Genomic DNA, 19,982 nt, shown 5'->3' with positions numbered 1-19,982 from the left:
TGATTAACTGTACAGTAGTAGATGTGGTGGTTGTAGCTAGCCTGATTAACTGTACAGTAGTAGATGTGGTGGTTGTAGCTAGCCTGATTAACTGTACAGTAGTAGATGTGGTGGTTGTAGCTAGCCTGATTAACTGTACAGTAGTAGATGTGGTGGTTGTAGCTAGCCTGATTAACTGTACAGTAGTAGATGTGGTGGTTGTAGCTAGCCTGATTAACTGTACAGTAGTAGATGTGGTAGTTGTAGCTAGCCTGATTAACTGTACAGTAGTAGATGTGGTGGTTGTAGCTAGCCTGATTAACTGTACAGTAGTAGATGGTGGTTGTAGCTAGCCTGATTAACTGTACAGTAGTAGATGGTGGTTGTAGCTAGCCTGATTAACTGTACAGTAGTAGATGTGGTGGTTGTAGCTAGCCTGATTAACTGTACAGTAGTAGATGGTGGTTGTAGCTAGCCTGATTAACTGTACAGTAGTAGATGGTGGTTGTAGCTAGCCTGATTAACTGTACAGTAGTAGATGTGGTGGTTGTAGCTAGCCTGATTAACTGTACAGTAGTAGATGTGGTGGTTGTAGCTAGCCTGATTAACTGTACAGTAGTAGATGTGGTGGTTGTAGCTAGCCTGATTAACTGTACAGTAGTAGATGTGGTGGTTGTAGCTTGCCTGATTAACTGTACAGTAGTAGATGTGATGGTTGTAGCTAGCCTGATTAACTGTACAGTAGTAGATGTGATGGTTGTAGCTAGCCTGATTAACTGTACAGTAGTAGATGTGGTGGTTGTAGCTAGCCTGATTAACTGTACAGTAGTAGATGTGGTGGTTGTAGCTAGCCTGATTAACTGTACAGTAGATGGATGTGGTGGTTGTAGCTAGCCTGATTAACTGTACAGTAGTAGATGTGGTAGTTGTAGCTAGCCTGATTAACTGTACAGTAGTAGATGTGGTGGTTGTAACTAGCCTGATTAACTGTACAGTAGTAGATGTGGTGGTTGTAGCTAGCCTGATTAACTGTACAGTAGTAGATGTGGTGGTTGTAGCTAGCCTGATTAACTGTACAGTAGTAGATGTGGTGGTTGTAGCTAGCCTGATTAACTGTACAGTAGTAGATGTGGTGGTTGTAGCTAGCCTGATTAACTGTACAGTAGTAGATGTGGTGGTTGTAACTAGCCTGATTAACTGTACAGTAGTAGATGTGGTGGTTGTAGCTAGCCTGATTAACTGTACAGTAGTAGATGTGGTGGTTGTAGCTAGCCTGATTAACTGTACAGTAGTAGATGTGGTGGTTGTAGCTAGCCTGATTAACTGTACAGTAGTAGATGTGGTGGTTGTAGCTAGCCTGATTAACTGTACAGTAGTAGATGTGGTGGTTGTAGCTAGCCTGATTAACTGTACAGTAGTAGATGTGGTGGTTGTAGCTAGCCTGATTAACTGTACAGTAGTAGATGTGGTGGTTGTAACTAGCCTGATTAACTGTACAGTAGTAGATGTGGTGGTTGTAGCTAGCCTGATTAACTGTACAGTAGTAGATGTGGTGGTTGTAGCTAGCCTGATTAACTGTACAGTAGTAGATGTGGTGGTTGTAGCTAGCCTGATTAACTGTACAGTAGTAGATGTGGTGGTTGTAGCTAGCCTGATTAACTGTACAGTAGTAGATGTGGTGGTTGTAGCTAGCCTGATTAACTGTACAGTAGTAGATGTGGTAGTTGTAGCTAGCCTGATTAACTGTACAGTAGTAGATGTGGTGGTTGTAGCTAGCCTGATTAACTGTACAGTAGTAGATGGTGGTTGTAGCTAGCCTGATTAACTGTACAGTAGTAGATGGTGGTTGTAGCTAGCCTGATTAACTGTACAGTAGTAGATGTGGTGGTTGTAGCTAGCCTGATTAACTGTACAGTAGTAGATGGTGGTTGTAGCTAGCCTGATTAACTGTACAGTAGTAGATGGTGGTTGTAGCTAGCCTGATTAACTGTACAGTAGTAGATGTGGTGGTTGTAGCTAGCCTGATTAACTGTACAGTAGTAGATGTGGTGGTTGTAGCTAGCCTGATTAACTGTACAGTAGTAGATGTGGTGGTTGTAGCTAGCCTGATTAACTGTACAGTAGTAGATGTGGTGGTTGTAGCTTGCCTGATTAACTGTACAGTAGTAGATGTGATGGTTGTAGCTAGCCTGATTAACTGTACAGTAGTAGATGTGATGGTTGTAGCTAGCCTGATTAACTGTACAGTAGTAGATGTGGTGGTTGTAGCTAGCCTGATTAACTGTACAGTAGTAGATGTGGTGGTTGTAGCTAGCCTGATTAACTGTACAGTAGATGGATGTGGTGGTTGTAGCTAGCCTGATTAACTGTACAGTAGTAGATGTGGTAGTTGTAGCTAGCCTGATTAACTGTACAGTAGTAGATGTGGTGGTTGTAACTAGCCTGATTAACTGTACAGTAGTAGATGTGGTGGTTGTAGCTAGCCTGATTAACTGTACAGTAGTAGATGTGGTGGTTGTAGCTAGCCTGATTAACTGTACAGTAGTAGATGTGGTGGTTGTAGCTAGCCTGATTAACTGTACAGTAGTAGATGTGGTGGTTGTAGCTAGCCTGATTAACTGTACAGTAGTAGATGTGGTGGTTGTAACTAGCCTGATTAACTGTACAGTAGTAGATGTGGTGGTTGTAGCTAGCCTGATTAACTGTACAGTAGTAGATGTGGTGGTTGTAGCTAGCCTGATTAACTGTACAGTAGTAGATGTGGTGGTTGTAGCTAGCCTGATTAACTGTACAGTAGTAGATGTGGTGGTTGTAGCTAGCCTGATTAACTGTACAGTAGTAGATGTGGTGGTTGTAGCTAGCCTGATTAACTGTACAGTAGTAGATGTGGTGGTTGTAGCTAGCCTGATTAACTGTACAGTAGTAGATGTGGTGGTTGTAGCTAGCCTGATTAACTGTACAGTAGTAGATGTGGTGGTTGTAGCTAGCCTGATTAACTGTACAGTAGTAGATGTGGTGGTTGTAGCTAGCCTGATTAACTGTACAGTAGTAGATGTGGTGGTTGTAGCTAGCCTGATTAACTGTACAGTAGTAGATGTGGTGGTTGTAGCTAGCCTGATTAACTGTACAGTAGTAGATGTGGTGGTTGTAGCTAGCCTGATTAACTGTACAGTAGTAGATGTGGTGGTTGTAGCTAGCCTGATTAACTGTACAGTAGTAGATGTGGTGGTTGTAGCTAGCCTGATTAACTGTACAGTAGTAGATGTGGTGGTTGTAGCTAGCCTGATTAACTGTACAGTAGTAGATGTGGTGGTTGTAGCTAGCCTGATTAACTGTACAGTAGTAGATGTGGTGGTTGTAGCTAGCCTGATTAACTGTACAGTAGTAGATGTGGTGGTTGTAGCTAGCCTGATTAACTGTACAGTAGTAGATGTGGTGGTTGTAGCTAGCCTGATTAACTGTACAGTAGTAGATGTGGTGGTTGTAGCTAGCCTGATTAACTGTACAGTAGTAGATGTGGTAGTTGTAGCTAGCCTGATTAACTGTACAGTAGTAGATGGATGTGGTGATTGTAGATAGCCTGATTAACTGTACAGTAGTAGATGTGGTGGTTGTAACTAGCCTGATTAACTGTACAGTAGTAGATGTGGTGGTTGTAACTAGCCTGATTAACTGTACAGTAGTAGATGTGGTGGTTGTAACTAGCCTGATTAACTGTACAGTAGTAGATGTGGTGGTTGTAGCTAGCCTGATTAACTGTACAGTAGTAGATGTGGTGGTTGTAACTAGCCTGATTAACTGTACAGTAGTAGATGTGGTGGTTGTAGCTAGCCTGATTAACTGTACAGTAGTAGATGTGGTGGTTGTAGCTAGCCTGATTAACTGTACAGTAGTAGATGTGGTGGTTGTAACTAGCCTGATTAACTGTACAGTAGTAGATGTGGTGGTTGTAGCTAGCCTGATTAACTGTACAGTAGTAGATGTGGTGGTTGTAGCTAGCCTGATTAACTGTACAGTAGTAGATGTGGTGGTTGTAGCTAGCCTGATTAACTGTACAGTAGTAGATGTGGTGGTTGTAGCTAGCCTGATTAACTGTACAGTAGTAGATGTGGTGGTTGTAGCTAGCCTGATTAACTGTACAGTAGTAGATGTGGTGGTTGTAGCTAGCCTGATTAACTGTACAGTAGTAGATGTGGTGGTTGTAGCTAGCCTGATTAACTGTACAGTAGTAGATGTGGTGGTTGTAGCTAGCCTGATTAACTGTACAGTAGTAGATGTGGTGGTTGTAGCTAGCCTGATTAACTGTACAGTAGTAGATGTGGTGGTTGTAACTAGCCTGATTAACGGTCACCTCATAGTACACAGACACCACAGAAGACACTAAGAATATGCAGAGATAAATTTTGGCCTTAGCTACAACACACACACACACACACACACACACACACACACACACACACACACACACACACACACACACACACACACACACACACACACACACACACACACACACACACACACACACACACACACACACACACACACACACACACACACACACACACACACACACACATTCTATTTGCAGCGGGCGCAGTGTGTCTTAGCGGAGTAGAGAGTAGAGAGTAGAGAGTAGGGAGTAGGGAGTTGACGCTGAGTGAATTATTGAAACTTCTCTGTGGATGTTTTCTAGGTCATCGTCCTGTTATGGTAGAGCCTGTTTCAACACGACAGCCCTACAGATGGAGGAGCTTCATTTCCTAACCCTATCTGTTATGGTAGAACCTGTTTCAACAGACAGCCTACAGATGGAGGAGCTTCATTTCCTAACCCTATCTGTTATGGTAGAACCTGTTTCAACAGACAGCCTACAGATGGAGGAGCTTCATTTCCTAACCCTATCTGTTATGGTAGAACCTGTTTCAACAGACAGCCTACAGATGGAGGAGCTTCATTTCCTAACCTTATCTGTTATGGTAGAGCCTGTTTCAACAGACAGCCTACAGATGGAGGAGCTTCATTTCCTAACCCTATCTGTTATGGTAGAGCCTGTTTCAACAGACAGCCTACAGATGGAGGAGCTTCATTTCCTAACCCTATCTGTTATGGTAGAGCCTGTTTCAACACGACAGCCTACAGATGGAGGAGCTTCATTTCCTAACCCTATCTGTTATGGTAGAGCCTGTTTCAACACGACAGCCTACAGATGGAGGAGCTTCATTTCCTAACCCTATCTGTTATGGTAGAGCCTGTTTCAACACGACAGCCTACAGATGGAGGAGCTTCATTTGATCACCTCGTTGCAGAACAACTTTCCTGCCAATGAAGGACATTTTAAACTTGTCGCGTATTTGAGGTTAAAAAGGCTTCCACACGTTTGTCATTTCCACTTGAAAAGTCAAACTTGATATCCATTTATGACAAATGTATCAACCACTACAAATATGTCCATTAATTTTAATCCATATAATAACTCACATTTTGTATAAATGTTTATTTAATTTAACCTTTATTTAACTAGGCAAGTCAGTTCGGAACAACTTCTTATTTACAATGACGGCCTACCGAGGAAACAGTGGATTAAACTGCCTTGTTCTGGGGCAGAACCACAGATTTGTACCTTGTCAGATCAGGGATTTTATCTTTATTTAATCAAATGTTTTATTTCACCTTTATTTAAACAGTTTCAGCACCTAAAATGAGTACCGGTACCTATTTCTGTCCGAGTCAAGCACTGTATAGAGATATTCAGTATACTGCTCCTCCCTCTAACATACCTGTGTGTGTGTGTGTGTGTGTGTGTGTGGTGTGTGTGTATGTGTATGTGTATGTGTATGTGTATGTGTGTGTGTGTGTGTGTGTGTGTGTGTGTGTGTGTGTGTGTGTGTGCGTGCGTGCGTCCCTCTCCCAGTGAAGGATACTGAAGCTGCGGTCTGTGATCCCCAGATGCCACATGTTGATCCTCAGGTCATCAGCTGACAGGTACGTCTCTCCGTCACTGTTGACCGATATGGAGTTAACATGGTAGGTATGACCATTGGAGAACACCCTCCTAGGACGCACCTCCACCATCAGGTCTGTAGGTCTCAACACAGGAACCTGGGAGGGAGGGAGGGGGGAGGGGAGGAGGGAGGGAGGCAGGGAGGGAGGGTGGGAGGGAGGGAGGGAGGGAGGGATTGGAGTGGGAGAGAGGGAGGGAGGGAGGGGGGAGAGAGGGAGGGAGGGAGGGAGGAGAGAGAGTTGGAGGGAGGGAGGGTTAGGGAACAGGGGATGGGCTGAATGAGGGACAGAACAAGAGCTGTGTGTGTGTATGTGTATGTGTGTGTGTATACCTGTAGTGATGTGACTGTAGAGATGTCCTTCATCCTGCCCTCCTCATCTTTCAGGTTGTAGCCTTCCGGTTGCTTGTCTCGCTCACTCACCTTCCACAGCTTGATGGTCTTATCTGGCACACACACACACACACACACACACACACACACACCACACACACCACACACACACACACACACACACACACACACACACACACACACACACACACACACACACACACAGCACACACACACACACACACACACACACACACACACACACACACACACACACACACACACACACACACACACACACACACACACACACACACACACACACACACACACACACACACACACACACACACACACCACACACACACACACACACACACAGAGAGATAATGTTTGAGACCAAGGCAGGCTGCTTCCTGTCTGTAATCTGGAGGAAATAGCTGTAAACAGTTCAGTTTCCTCCTTTCATTTAACACCACGAGAGGAGTGGACTTTCACAACTATAATATCTTGCACAATATTTAAATATCATATAATCTCCCTCTTTTCTGAATGTTGATGGTAGTGAATGCAAGTTTATGTGTGAGTTTGCGTTGAGCAGGAAGTGGGAATTATGGGTCATGTAGTTTACTGGCCGTTCTCAGTGTTCTATTAGGCGACGAATATAGATAATAAACTCAACTGATCATTGGTGGAGAGTAGGATTATGGGTAGTGAAGTCAACTGACAGTTTGTGGCAAGGAGGATTATGGGTAATGTAGTCAACTCACTGTTTGTGGAAAGGAGGAATTATATGTAGGTCTTCCGCTAGGGGAGGATTATGGGTTGTGTAGTCTATTGACTGTTGGTGGAAAATAGAAATTATGGGTAGTGTGGTCTACTCACAGTTGGTGGAAAGGAAGATTATGGATAGTGTCTGCTAGAGGAGGACTATGGGTAGTGTTCTGATAGAGGAGGACTATGGGTAGTGTTCTGATAGAGGAGGACTATGGGTAGTAGTCTGATAGAGGAGGACTATGGGTATTGTTCTGATAGAGGAGGACTATGGGTAGTATTCTGATAGAGGAGGATTATGGGTAGTATTCTGATAGAGGAGGATTATGGGTAGTATTCTGATAGAGGAGGTCTATGGGTAGTATTCTGATAGAGGAGGACTATGGGTAGTATTCTGATAGAGGAGGACTATGGGTAGTGTTCTGATAGGGGAGGGTTATGGGTAGTGTTCTGATAGAGGAGGATTATGGGTAGTATTCTGATAGAGGAGGACTATGGGTAGTGTTCTGATAGAGGAGGACTATGGGTAGTATTCTGATAGAGGAGGACTATGGGTAGTATAGTCTGCTGACCGTTGGTGGAGAGGAGGGTTATGGGTAGTGAGTCTACTCACCGTTGGTGGAGAGGAGGGTTATGGGTAGTGAGTCTACTCACCGTTGGTGGAGAGGAGGGTTATGGGTAGTGAGTCTACTCACCGTTGGTGGAGAGCAGGAAGTGGGCGGCGTTCTGCTGCGACAGCCATCGTATCTTGTTGATCTTCTCCTCGATCTCCAGACTCTTCAGGTAGTCAAAGTCAGGCTCGTGGCTCTGGAAGGTACTGTACACATTATACTCCCCCGACTCCCCCGTCTCCCCCACTTGCTCCAACTCCCCTTTGGGCTGACAGAGGAGAGGAGAGGGGGTAGGGGAGAGGAGAGGAGAGGAGAGGAGAGGAGAGGAGAGGAGAGGAGAGGAGAGGAGAGGAGAGGGAATATAGCGATATAGTAACGACTTCCATACCACACTGACGATATACTGACCAGACACTAGCTAGCACACTGACCAGACACTAGCTAGCACACTGACGATATACTGACCAGACACTAGCTAGCACACTGACGATATACTGACCAGACACTAGCTAGCACACTGACGATATACTGACCAGATACTAGCTAGCACACTGACCAGACACTAGCTAGCACACTGATGATATACTGACCAGACACTAGCTAGCACACTGACGATACACTGACCAGACACTAGCTAGCACACTGATGATATACTGACCAGACACTAGCTAGCACACTGACGATACACTGACCAGACACTAGCTAGCACACTGATGATATACTGACCAGACACTAGCTAGCACACTGACGATATACTGACCAGACACTAGCTAGCACACTGACCAGACACTAGCTAGCACACTGACGATAAACTGACCAGACACTAGCTAGCACACTGATGATATACTGACCAGACACTAGCTAGCACACTGACGACCATTCTACACCAGCCAGTGAAGGTGAACAAGTAAACACTTTAGGTGGAAGTAGAGATAACTGGGACATAACCTGTGACCACTCTATGACCACTTTATGACCACTATATGGTCACTCTATGAGCACTATATGACCACTATAGGATCACTATATGACCACTATACGGTCACTCTATGACCACTCTATGACCCCTACGACCATTCTATGACCACTACGACCATTCTATGACCACTATATGACCACTATATGACCACCACGACAATTCTATGACCACTACGACCATTCTATGACCACTCTATGACCATTACAGCCATTCTATGACCACTTTATGACCACTATATGACCATTCTATGACCACTCTATGACCACTACAACTATTCTATGACCACTATATGACCACTCTATGACCACTATATGATCACTATATGACCACTCTATGACCACTATATGATCACTCTATGAGCACTCTATGACCACTCTATGACACCTACGACCATTCTATGACCACTCTATGACCACTACAACCATTCTATGACCACTATGACCATTCTATGACCACTATATGACCACTATGACCACTATGACCATTCTATGACCACTCTATGACCACTATATGATCACTCTATGAGCACTCTATGACCACTCTATGACACCTACGACCATTCTATGACCACTCTATGACCACCACGACAATTCTATGACCACTACGACCATTCTATGACCACTCTATGACCACTCTATGACCACTACGGCCATTCTAAGACCACTATATGACCACTATGACCACTATGACCATTCTATGACCACTCTATGACCACTATATGACCACTATGACCACTATGACCATTCTATGACCACTACATGACCACTATGACCACTATGACCACTATGACCATTCTATGACCACTACATGACCACTATGACCACTATGACCACTCTATGACCACTCTATGACCACTACGACCATTCTATGACCACTCTATGACCACTCTATGACCACTACGGCCATTATATGACCACTATATGACCATTCTATGACCACTCTATGACCACTATATGACCACTATGACCACTATGACCATTCTATGACCACTACATGACCACTATGACCACTATGACCATTCTATGACCACTACATGACCACTATGACCACTATGACCACTCTATGACCACTCTACGACCATTATATGACCACCACGACAATTCTATGACCACTACGACCATTCTATGACCACTCTATGACCACTCTATGACCACTACGGCCATTCTATGACCACTATATGACCACTTTGACCATTCTATGACCACTACGGCCATTCTATGACCACTATATGACCACTTTGACCATTCTATGACCACTACGGCCATTCTATGACCACTACGGCCATTCTATGACCACTCTATGACCACTCTATGAACAATGACCATTCTATGACCACTATGACCACTATGACCACTCTATGACCACTATATGACCACTATGACCACTATGACCATTCTATGACCACTACATGACCACTATGACCACTATGACCACTATGACCATTCTATGACCACTACATGACCACTATGACCACTATGACCACTCTATGACCACTCTATGACCACTACGACCATTCTATGACCACTCTATGACCACTCTATGACCACTACGGCCATTATATGACCACTATATGACCATTCTATGACCACTCTATGACCACTATATGACCACTATGACCACTATGACCATTCTATGACCACTACATGACCACTATGACCACTATGACCATTCTATGACCACTACATGACCACTATGACCACTATGACCACTCTATGACCACTCTACGACCATTATATGACCACCACGACAATTCTATGACCACTACGACCATTCTATGACCACTCTATGACCACTCTATGACCACTACGGCCATTCTATGACCACTATATGACCACTTTGACCATTCTATGACCACTACGGCCATTCTATGACCACTATATGACCACTTTGACCATTCTATGACCACTACGGCCATTCTATGACCACTACGGCCATTCTATGACCACTCTATGACCACTCTATGAACAGTGACCATTCTATGACCACTATGACCACTATGACCACTCTATGACCATTCTATGACCATTCTATGACCACTCTATGACCACTCTATGACCAGTACGAGCATTGAGCACCTTGTGACCAACCACGGTCTCTCTCTGAGCACCTTGTGACCAACCACGGTCTCTCTCTGAGCACCTTGTGACCGACCACGGTCTCTCTCTGAGCACCTTGTGACCGACCACGGTCTCTCTCTGAGCACCTTGTGACCAGCCACGGTCTCTCTATGAGCACCTTGTGACCAACCACGGTCTCTCTCTGAGCACCTTGTGACCAGCCACGGTCTCTCTATGAGCACCTTGTGACCAACCACGGTCTCTCTCTGAGCACCTTGTGACCAACCACGGTCTCTCTCTGAGCACCTTGTGACCGACCACGGTCTCTCTCTGAGCACCTTGTGACCGACCACGGTCTCTCTCTGAGCACCTTGTGACCAACCACGGTCTCTCTCTGAGCACCTTGTGACCGACCACGGTCTCTCTCTGAGCACCTTGTGACCGACCACGGTCTCTCTCTGAGCACCTTGTGACCGACCACGGTCTCTCTCTGAGCACCTTGTGACCGACCACGGTCTCTCTCTGAGCACCTTGTGACCGACCACGGTCTCTCTCTGAGCACCTTGTGACCGACCACGGTCTCTCTCTGAGCACCTTGTGACCGACCACGGTCTCTCTCTGAGCACCTTGTGACCGACCACGGTCTCTCTCTGAGCACCTTGTGACCGACCACGGTCTCTCTCTGAGCACCTTGTGACCGACCACGGTCTCTCTCTGAGCACCTTGTGACCGACCACGGTCTCTCTCTGAGCACCTTGTGACCGACCACGGTCTCTCTCTGAGCACCTTGTGACCGACCACGGTCTCTCTCTGAGCACCTTGTGACCAACCACGGTCTCTCTCTGAGCACCTTGTGACCAACCACGGTCTCTCTCTGAGCACCTTGTGACCAACCACGGTCTCTCTCTGAGCACCTTGTGACCAACCACGGTCTCTCTCTGAGCACCTTGTGACCGACCACGGTCTCTCTCTGAGCACCTTGTGACCAACCACGGTCTCTCTCTGAGCACCTTGTGACCAACCACGGTCTCTCTCTGAGCACCTTGTGACCAACCACGGTCTCTCTCTGAGCACCTTGTGACCAACCACGGTCTCTCTCTGAGCACCTTGTGACCAACCACGGTCTCTCTCTGAGCACCTTGTGACCAACCACGGTCTCTCTCTGGAAGACGACGACTCTGCCTCCCTTGTCCCCCGTAGCCAGCAGATCTCCTGTGTGGTTGAACTCCACTGTAGAGATTACATCAGCTATGAGAGAGAGAGGGAGGGAGGAAAGGGGGGGTGTATGGGGAGAGGATGATAGAGAGAGAGAGAGGGAGGGGGGGGGTAGAGAGAGAGAGGGACAGAGGGGAAAGAGAAGTGAGATCAATACCGTATCAGTTTCTGAAACATCAGAATAACTGGTGACGTATAGCAATACGTAGCGAAAAGGACGAGCTTTGGGAGTAGAATATCAACAATATTAATTACCTCAGAACCACTGAGTCAGCATCCTACTATCATACTGTTACTACCCCATAAGGGTTCAGAACCACTGAGTCAGCATCCTACTATCATACTGTTACTACCCCATCAGAACCACTGAGTCAGCATCCTACTATCATACTGTTACTACCCCATAAGGGTTCAGAACCACTGAGTCAGCATCCTACTATCATACTGTTACTACCCCATAAGGGTTCAGAACCACTGAGTCAGCATCCTACTATCATACTGTTACTACCCCATCAGAACCACTGAGTCAGCATCCTACTATCATACTGTTACTACCCCATAAGGGTTCAGAACCACTGAGTCAGCATCCTACTGTCATACTGTTACTACCCCATCAGAACCACTGAGTCAGCATCCTACTATCATACTGTTACTACCCCATAAGGGTTCAGAACCACTGAGTCAGCATCCTACTATCATACTGTTACTACCCCATAAGGGTTTAGAACCACTGAGTCAGCATCCTACTGTCATACTGTTACTACCCCATAAGGGATCAGAACCACTGAGTCAGCATCCTACTATCATACTGTTACTACCCCATAAGGGATCAGAACCACTGAGTCAGCATCCTACTATCATACTGTTACTACCCCATAAGGGTTCAGAACCACTGAGTCAGCATCCTACTATCATACTGTTACTACCCCATAAGGGATCAGAACCACTGAGTCAGCATCCTACTATCATACTGTTACTACCCCATCAGGGATCAGGACCACTGAGTCAGCATCCTACTATCATCCTGTTACTACCCCATAAGGGTTCAGAACCACTGAGTCAGCATCCTACTATCATACTGTTACTACCCCATAAGGGATCAGAACCACTGAGTCAGCATCCTACTATCATACTGTTACTACCCCATAATGGATCAGAACCACTGAGTCAGCATCCTACTATCATACTGTTACTACCCCATAAGGGTTTAGAACCACTGAGTCAGCATCCTACTATCATACTGTTACTACCCCATCAGAACCACTGAGTCAGCATCCTACTATTATATTGTTACTACCCCATAAGGGTTCAGAACCACTGAGTCAGCATCCTACTATCATACTGTTACTACCCCATAAGGGATCAGAACCACTGAGTCAGCATCCTACTATTATATTGTTACTACCCCATCAGAACCACTGAGTCAGCATCCTACTATCATACTGTTACTACCCCATAAGGGATCAGAACCACTGAGTCAGCATCCTACTATTATATTGTTACTACCCCATAAGGGTTCAGAACCACTGAGTCAGCATCCTACTATCATACTGTTACTACCCCATAAGGGTTCAGAACCACTGAGTCAGCATCCTACTATCATACTGTTACTACCCCATAATGGATCAGAACCACTGAGTCAGCATCCTACTATAATACTGTTACTACCCCATAAGGCAGTGTTTTTTAAAACTTTATCAGCCTGGGACCCAAATTAGAAATGGTGTGTTTTCCTGTGACCCAAGCTTAGGAAAATATGTAACTATATGTATATATTGGCACATTTTTATACCCTTATGCCAAAAACACATGTAATATATAGACAAAAACAAATAACACTGAAATTAAATATTCATATGAATATATAGTATTAATGTTCATTTTCCCCCATTTAAAACACTCTGTCATATCTGTCTAGGTTGTTACTGTTGCTGCTAAAATACAATAAATAATTTTCATTCTTAACTGGAATAAACTGATTGATCACATCACACAGATGTAGACTAGAAAACACACACAGTCCTAATGAGAGGTGTGTGTCTGGTTGAAGTTTTCAACAAGCAGGTCTGTTCTGGGCTCCGTGTTTAACAGTGCAACCCTGATGTCATACTCAGCCTTGAGACTGTTTCTGTACTTGTTTCTTAAGAACATTGTTTCTTAAGAACATTCCCACTATATCTGGTAATGTCCTTAGTGTACGTTCAGAGCCAGCCAGCAACATGGAGGAGTCTAGCTCTGAACACCTAACTCTCTCTCTCAAACAAACACTATTGGATAAATAGCGTGCCCAATTTCAACTTCCTTCTACTCATCCCCAGAATATAAGATATGCATATTATTAGTAGATTTGGTTAGAAAAACACTCTGAAGTTTCTAAAACTGTTTAAATGTCTGTAAGTATAACAGAACTTATGTAGCAGGCAAAACCCCGAGGACTAACCATTAATTATTTTTTTATTTTTAAGTCACTGTCTGTTCAATGAGTTTCATTGGGAAGCCAGATTTCTAATCACTCTGTTCTCAGTTCCCACTGCTTCCACTGGATGACACCAGTCTTAGGAAATATGTTGAGGTTATTCATTTGTGCAATGAAGAAGAAGGCCATCAGGAAGTAGAGTAGTTGTAGGCCTATCTTTTGTCATATGGTGCCCTTGTACGCCTACATTATAAGTGTACCTAAGGGGACAGAGAGGTATTATAAACCTATCTAAATGGACAAAAGAGGTGTTGTAAGCCTACCTTCGATGACATAGAGGTGTTATGAGCCTACCTTCGGTAACAGATATGTTGTTAGCCTACCTTCGGTAACAGAGATATGTTGGAAGTCTACCTTCGGTATCAGAGATATGTTGGAAGCCCACCTTCGTTAACAGAGATATGTTGTTAGCCTACCTTCGGTAACAGAGATATGTTGTTAGCCTACCTTCGGTAACAGAGATATGTTGGAAGCCCACCTTCGTTAACAGAGATATGTTGTTAGCCTACCTTCGGTAACAGAGATATGTTGGAAGCCCACCTTCGTTAACAGAGATATGTTGTTAGCCTACCTTCGGTAACAGAGATATGTTGGAAGCCTACCTTCGGTAACAGAGATATGTTGGAAGCCTACCTTCGGTAACAGAGATATGTTGGAAGCCTACCTTCGGTAACAGAGATATGTTGGAAGCCCACCTTCGGTAACAGAGATATGTTGGAAGCCCACCTTCGTTAACAGAGATATGTTGTTAGCCTACTTTCGGTAACAGAGATATGTTGGAAGCCTATCTTCGGTAACAGAGATATGTTGGAAGCCTACCTTCGATAACATAGATATGTTGGAACATACCTTCGGTAACAGAGATATGTTGGAAGCCCACCTTCGGTAACAGAGATATGTTGGAAGCCTACCTTCGGTAACAGAGATATGTTGGAAGCCTACCTTCGGTAACAGAGATATGTTGGAAGCCTACCTTCGGTAACAGAGATATGTTGGAAGCCTACCTTCGGTAACAGAGATATGTTGTTAGCCTACCTTCGGTAACAGAGATATGTTGGAACATACCTTCGGTAACAGAGATATGTTGGAAGCCTACCTTCGGTAACAGAGATATGTTGGAAGCCTACCTTCGGTAACAGAGATATGTTGGAAGCCTACCTTCGGTAACAGAGATATGTTGTTAGCCTACCTTCGGTAACAGAGATATGTTGTTAGCCTACCTTCGGTAACAGAGATATGTTGGAACCTACCTTCGGTAACAGAGATATGTTGAAAGCCTACCTTCGGTAACAGAGATATGTTGGAAGCCTACCTTCGGTAACAGAGATATGTTGGAAGCCTACCTTCGGTAACAGAGATATGTTGGAAGCCTACCTTCGGTAACAGAGATATGTTACCTTTGGAAACTAAGTGGCGCTCTAGGCCTATGTAAGTTGACAGAGGTATAATAAGCGTACTTAATCTAACATAGAGGTATTATAAACCTACCTAATGTGACATAGAGCCATTATAGACCTACTCAAGGTAACATATATGTATTATAAGCTTTGATTATATAATGGTATTATAAACCTACTTAAGGTGACAGAGTCGTTATAAACCTACTTAAGGTAGCATAGATAAACCTACTTAAGGTGACATAGAGCTACTATAAACCTATGTAAGGTTACATAGTGATATTATATACCTACATATGGTGACAGAGGTGTTATAGACATACTTAAGACAACAGAAGTGTTATAAACCTACTGAAGGTAACACAGTGATATTATGAACATATATATGGTGACAGAGGTGTTATAGACATACTGAAGGTAACATAGTGGTATTATAAACCTACTTAAGGTGACATAGAGGTGTTATAAACCTACTTAAGGTGACATAGAGGTGTTATAAACCTACTTAAGGTAACAACGGTGATATGAGCCTACCTTCGGTGACGTAGTCTCGCAGGAAGCTGTGGTTGACTTTGGAGCTCTCAGTGTCCTCCCCCATCGGAAGCAAAGGAAGGGGGACCCGACCTGGACCAATCAGAGCTCTCTCTCCCCTCCCAGGCTCTGCCCATACTGCTGGGGCCTAGCGCAGTGGCCTGGGGCAAGGCATCATGGGATATGGAGGGGCGGAGGTATGGAGAGGATAGAGGGAAGAGAGGGAGAGGTGTGGTGAGGATGGAGAGAGAGAGAGGGGGAAGAGAGGGATGGAGTTTGGTGTGGAGAGAGAGAGAGAGAGAGAGAGAGAGAGAGAGAGAGAGAGAGAGAGAGAGAGAGAGAGAGAGAGAGAGAGAGAGAGAGAGAGAGCGCGAGAGAGGTTAGGTAGAAAAGGATGAGAGGGTAGGGGACCTGAGAGAAGGTGGATCACCCACACACACTCCCACAGCACGCGGCGTGACCTCTGATAAAAACACACACTACACACACCACACCACACCACAACACACACCACAACACACACCAGGCCCAGCAAGAGAAGTCCCGAAACAATGAGAAGTCCACTGTTATGCGTTAGAGAGAGTAGTCCGTTTGTCTGCCTGTGACTGTGTGAGAGAGAGAGCGGGAGAGAGTAGCACTCCTTCGTGCTCCCGTTCGTGATAATATCCGCTGCGCTGCAGTATTTCCTTGGTAACAAACAGTAACAGGAAGTGTAGCAGCAGTAGCAGGAGTATTTCCTTGGTAACAAACAGGAACAGGAAGTGTAGCAGCAGTAGCAGGAGTAATTCCTTGGTAACAAACAGGAACAGGAACTGTAGCAGCAGCAGTAGTAGCAGCAGTATTTCCTTGGTAACAAACAGGAACAGGAAGTGTAGCAGCAGTAGCAGTAGCAGGAGTATTTCCTTGGTAACAAACAGGAACAGGAACTGTAGCAGCCGTAGTTCTAGGTCTCAGAGTCTGGAAGTCCTTGAAGGAGAGCGCAGGAGGACAGGATCTCTGCTACTGCAGGAGGAGGAGGAGGAGAAGGAGGAGACAAGGCCTCGACACACCTTCCTACGTTCTGCCTGTCGGCTTGTTTGTCTGCCTGTCTGTCTGCCTGTCTGTCTCTCTGCCTGCCTGTCTGTCTGCCTGTCTCTCTGCCTTCTGTCTCTCTGCCTGTTTGCTGCTGCTATGTCCTCTGTACTGCAGTGTCACTGAGCAGGCAGGCAGGCCGGGGCACGTTTGTCTCTGTGTGGAGAGGAAAGGAGAGAGAGAGAGAGAGAGAGAGAGAGAGAAGAGAAAGGGGTGGTGGGATGAGCGAAAAGGAGAGAGGGAGAAAGAGTAGAGGATGCTGTGGGTCTGTCGCTGCAGCCTCCTTCCAGCTTAGCCAACCAGAGCACAGCTCTCAGTCATGGCTCCGCCCACTGCAGGTGATGAGAGGGAAGTGACCGGCAGAGGGAACAGTGGAGAGAACGAGAGGAGAGGAGGAGAGAGAGAGAGGTCTGAATACACATACCAGTGTACTACATACTTAAATTGCATACTATGCACTCATCGTTGCATACTCTTTAGCACGTACCGTTTAGCAAATGGTATGCAACGCAGTAGCGGCTCCTGATTGGCTGAATAGGTGGGGCGGGGCCGAGTGTGAGTAGATTTTTCCAAATTCAACAGACATGCATCAGATTAACCAGCCTGATTATAGCTAATTTCCATATAGATACATTTCTCTAAACTGTGAATAGAATATGAATGGAGTTATAGACCTCAGGCTGGTTATAGACTATCATATTCAATCTAATGGAGTTATAGATCTCCTCAGGCTGGTTATAGACAGACTATCACATTCAATCTAATGGAGTTATAGACCTCCTCAGGCTGGTTATAGACAGACTATCACATTCAACCTAATGGAGTTATAGACCTCCTCAGGCTGGTTATAGACAAACTATCACATTCAACCTAATGGAGTTATAGACCTCCTCAGGCTGATGGAAAGGAGACATCTATAAAGAATAAACAGGTGATTACATGGACTACCTGACTAGCTGGAAAGGAGACATCTATAAAGAATAAACAGGTGATTACATGGACTACCTGACTAGATGGAAAGGAGAGATCTATAAAGTATTAACAGGTGATTACATGGACTACCTGACTTGATGGAAAGGAGAGATCTATAAAGTATTAACAGGTGATTACATGGACTACCTGACTTGATGGAAAGGAGAGATCTATAAAGTATTAACAGGTGATTACATGGACTACCTGACTAGATGGAAAGGAGACATCTATAAAGAATAAACAGGTGATTACATGGACTAATAAAACATGATAACACTTCAAAATATAGAATCTAAGAGTAAACAAAATAAGATATACAAAATATAGACAACAACAAATAGCAGTAAATGCTGAATGCTCTTAAATAATTAAAACCCCATGTTACCAAACCCATGTGTTACCCCAAACCCTGTGTTACCCCAAACCCCGTGTTACCCCAAACCCTGTGTTACTCAAACCCTGTGTTACCCCAAAGCCGTGTGTTACCAAAGCCCTGTGTTACTCAAAGCCCTGTGTTACCAAAGCCCTGTGTTACCAAAACCCCATGTTACCCAAAACCCCATGTTACCAAAACCCCATGTTACCCAAAACCCCATGTTACCCAAAACCCCATGTTACCCAAAACCCCATGTTACCCAAACCCCATGTTACCCAAAACCCCATGTTACCCAAAACCCCATGTTACCCAAAACCCCATGTTACCCAAAACCCCATGTTACCAAAACCCCATGTTACCCAAAACCCCATGTTACCCAAAACCCCATGTTACCCAAAACCCCATGTTACCCAAACCCCATGTTACCCAAAACCCCATGTTACCCAGAACCCCATGTTACCAAAACCCCATGTTACCCAAAACCCCATGTTACCCAAAACCCCATGTTACCCAAAACCTCATGTTACCACAACCTCATATTACCCAAAACCCCATGTTACCCAAAACCTCATGTTACCACAACCCCATGTTACCACAACCTCATATTACCCAAAACCCCATGTTACCCAAAACCTCATGTTACCAAAACCCCATGTTACCCAAAACCCCATGTTACCCAAAACCTCATGTTACCACAACCCCATGTTACCACAACCTCATATTAACCAAAACCCCATGTTACCAAAACCCCATGTTACCAAAACCCCATGTTACCCAAAACCTCATATTACCAACACCCTGTGTTACCCAAAACCCCATGTTACCAAAACCCCATGTTACCAAAACCCCATGTTACCCAAAACCTCATGTTACCACAACCCCATGTTACCACAACCCCATGTTACCACAACCCCATGTTACCATACAGGCTACATTTCTGTATTTTTAAAGTTATATATCTGGAAAACTTGATTGTTGACATGCAAACCATTTTGGGACTAGATCACCAATGGAATCATGAAACAAATACCAAAATATATTTTGGGGTGGAGTTTTCCTTCAAGGTTTGCCATCACATTTTATACACCACTGCTTTCCTGACCATCGATTTGAAAACACAGAACTGACCTGAGATCAGCATGTAGGATCAGCTTCATCCTACTCCTACTCTGATGTTAAAACACAGAACTGACCTGAGAACAGCATGTA

The 19,982-nt window shown here is 44.7% G+C and overlaps 1 protein-coding gene across 2 annotated transcripts in view; it reads right to left on the bottom strand.

The window, feature by feature from the left end:
- Window positions 1-17,733, bottom strand: part of ppp2r2ca (protein phosphatase 2, regulatory subunit B, gamma a) — a 30,368-nt gene extending 12,635 nt beyond the window's left edge. For both annotated transcript variants that reach the window (XM_071408334.1, XM_071408335.1), the window contains exons 1-5: window positions 16,358-17,733; window positions 11,874-11,983; window positions 7,784-7,967; window positions 6,315-6,427; window positions 5,904-6,081 (exon numbers count right to left, since the gene is read on the bottom strand). In XM_071408334.1, coding sequence (XP_071264435.1) covers window positions 5,904-6,081; window positions 6,315-6,427; window positions 7,784-7,967; window positions 11,874-11,983; window positions 16,358-16,421 — 649 coding nt within the window. In that variant the 5' untranslated portion in view covers window positions 16,422-17,733. The remainder of the gene's footprint in view (window positions 1-5,903; window positions 6,082-6,314; window positions 6,428-7,783; window positions 7,968-11,873; window positions 11,984-16,357) is intronic.
- Window positions 17,734-19,982: the final 2,249 nt, after the last annotated feature.

The sequence above is a fragment of the Salvelinus alpinus genome, chromosome 6 (genome assembly GCF_045679555.1).
Source record: "Salvelinus alpinus chromosome 6, SLU_Salpinus.1, whole genome shotgun sequence".
NCBI lineage: Eukaryota > Metazoa > Chordata > Actinopteri > Salmoniformes > Salmonidae > Salvelinus > Salvelinus alpinus.
This window is presented reverse-complemented; position numbering and strand designations above follow the sequence as displayed.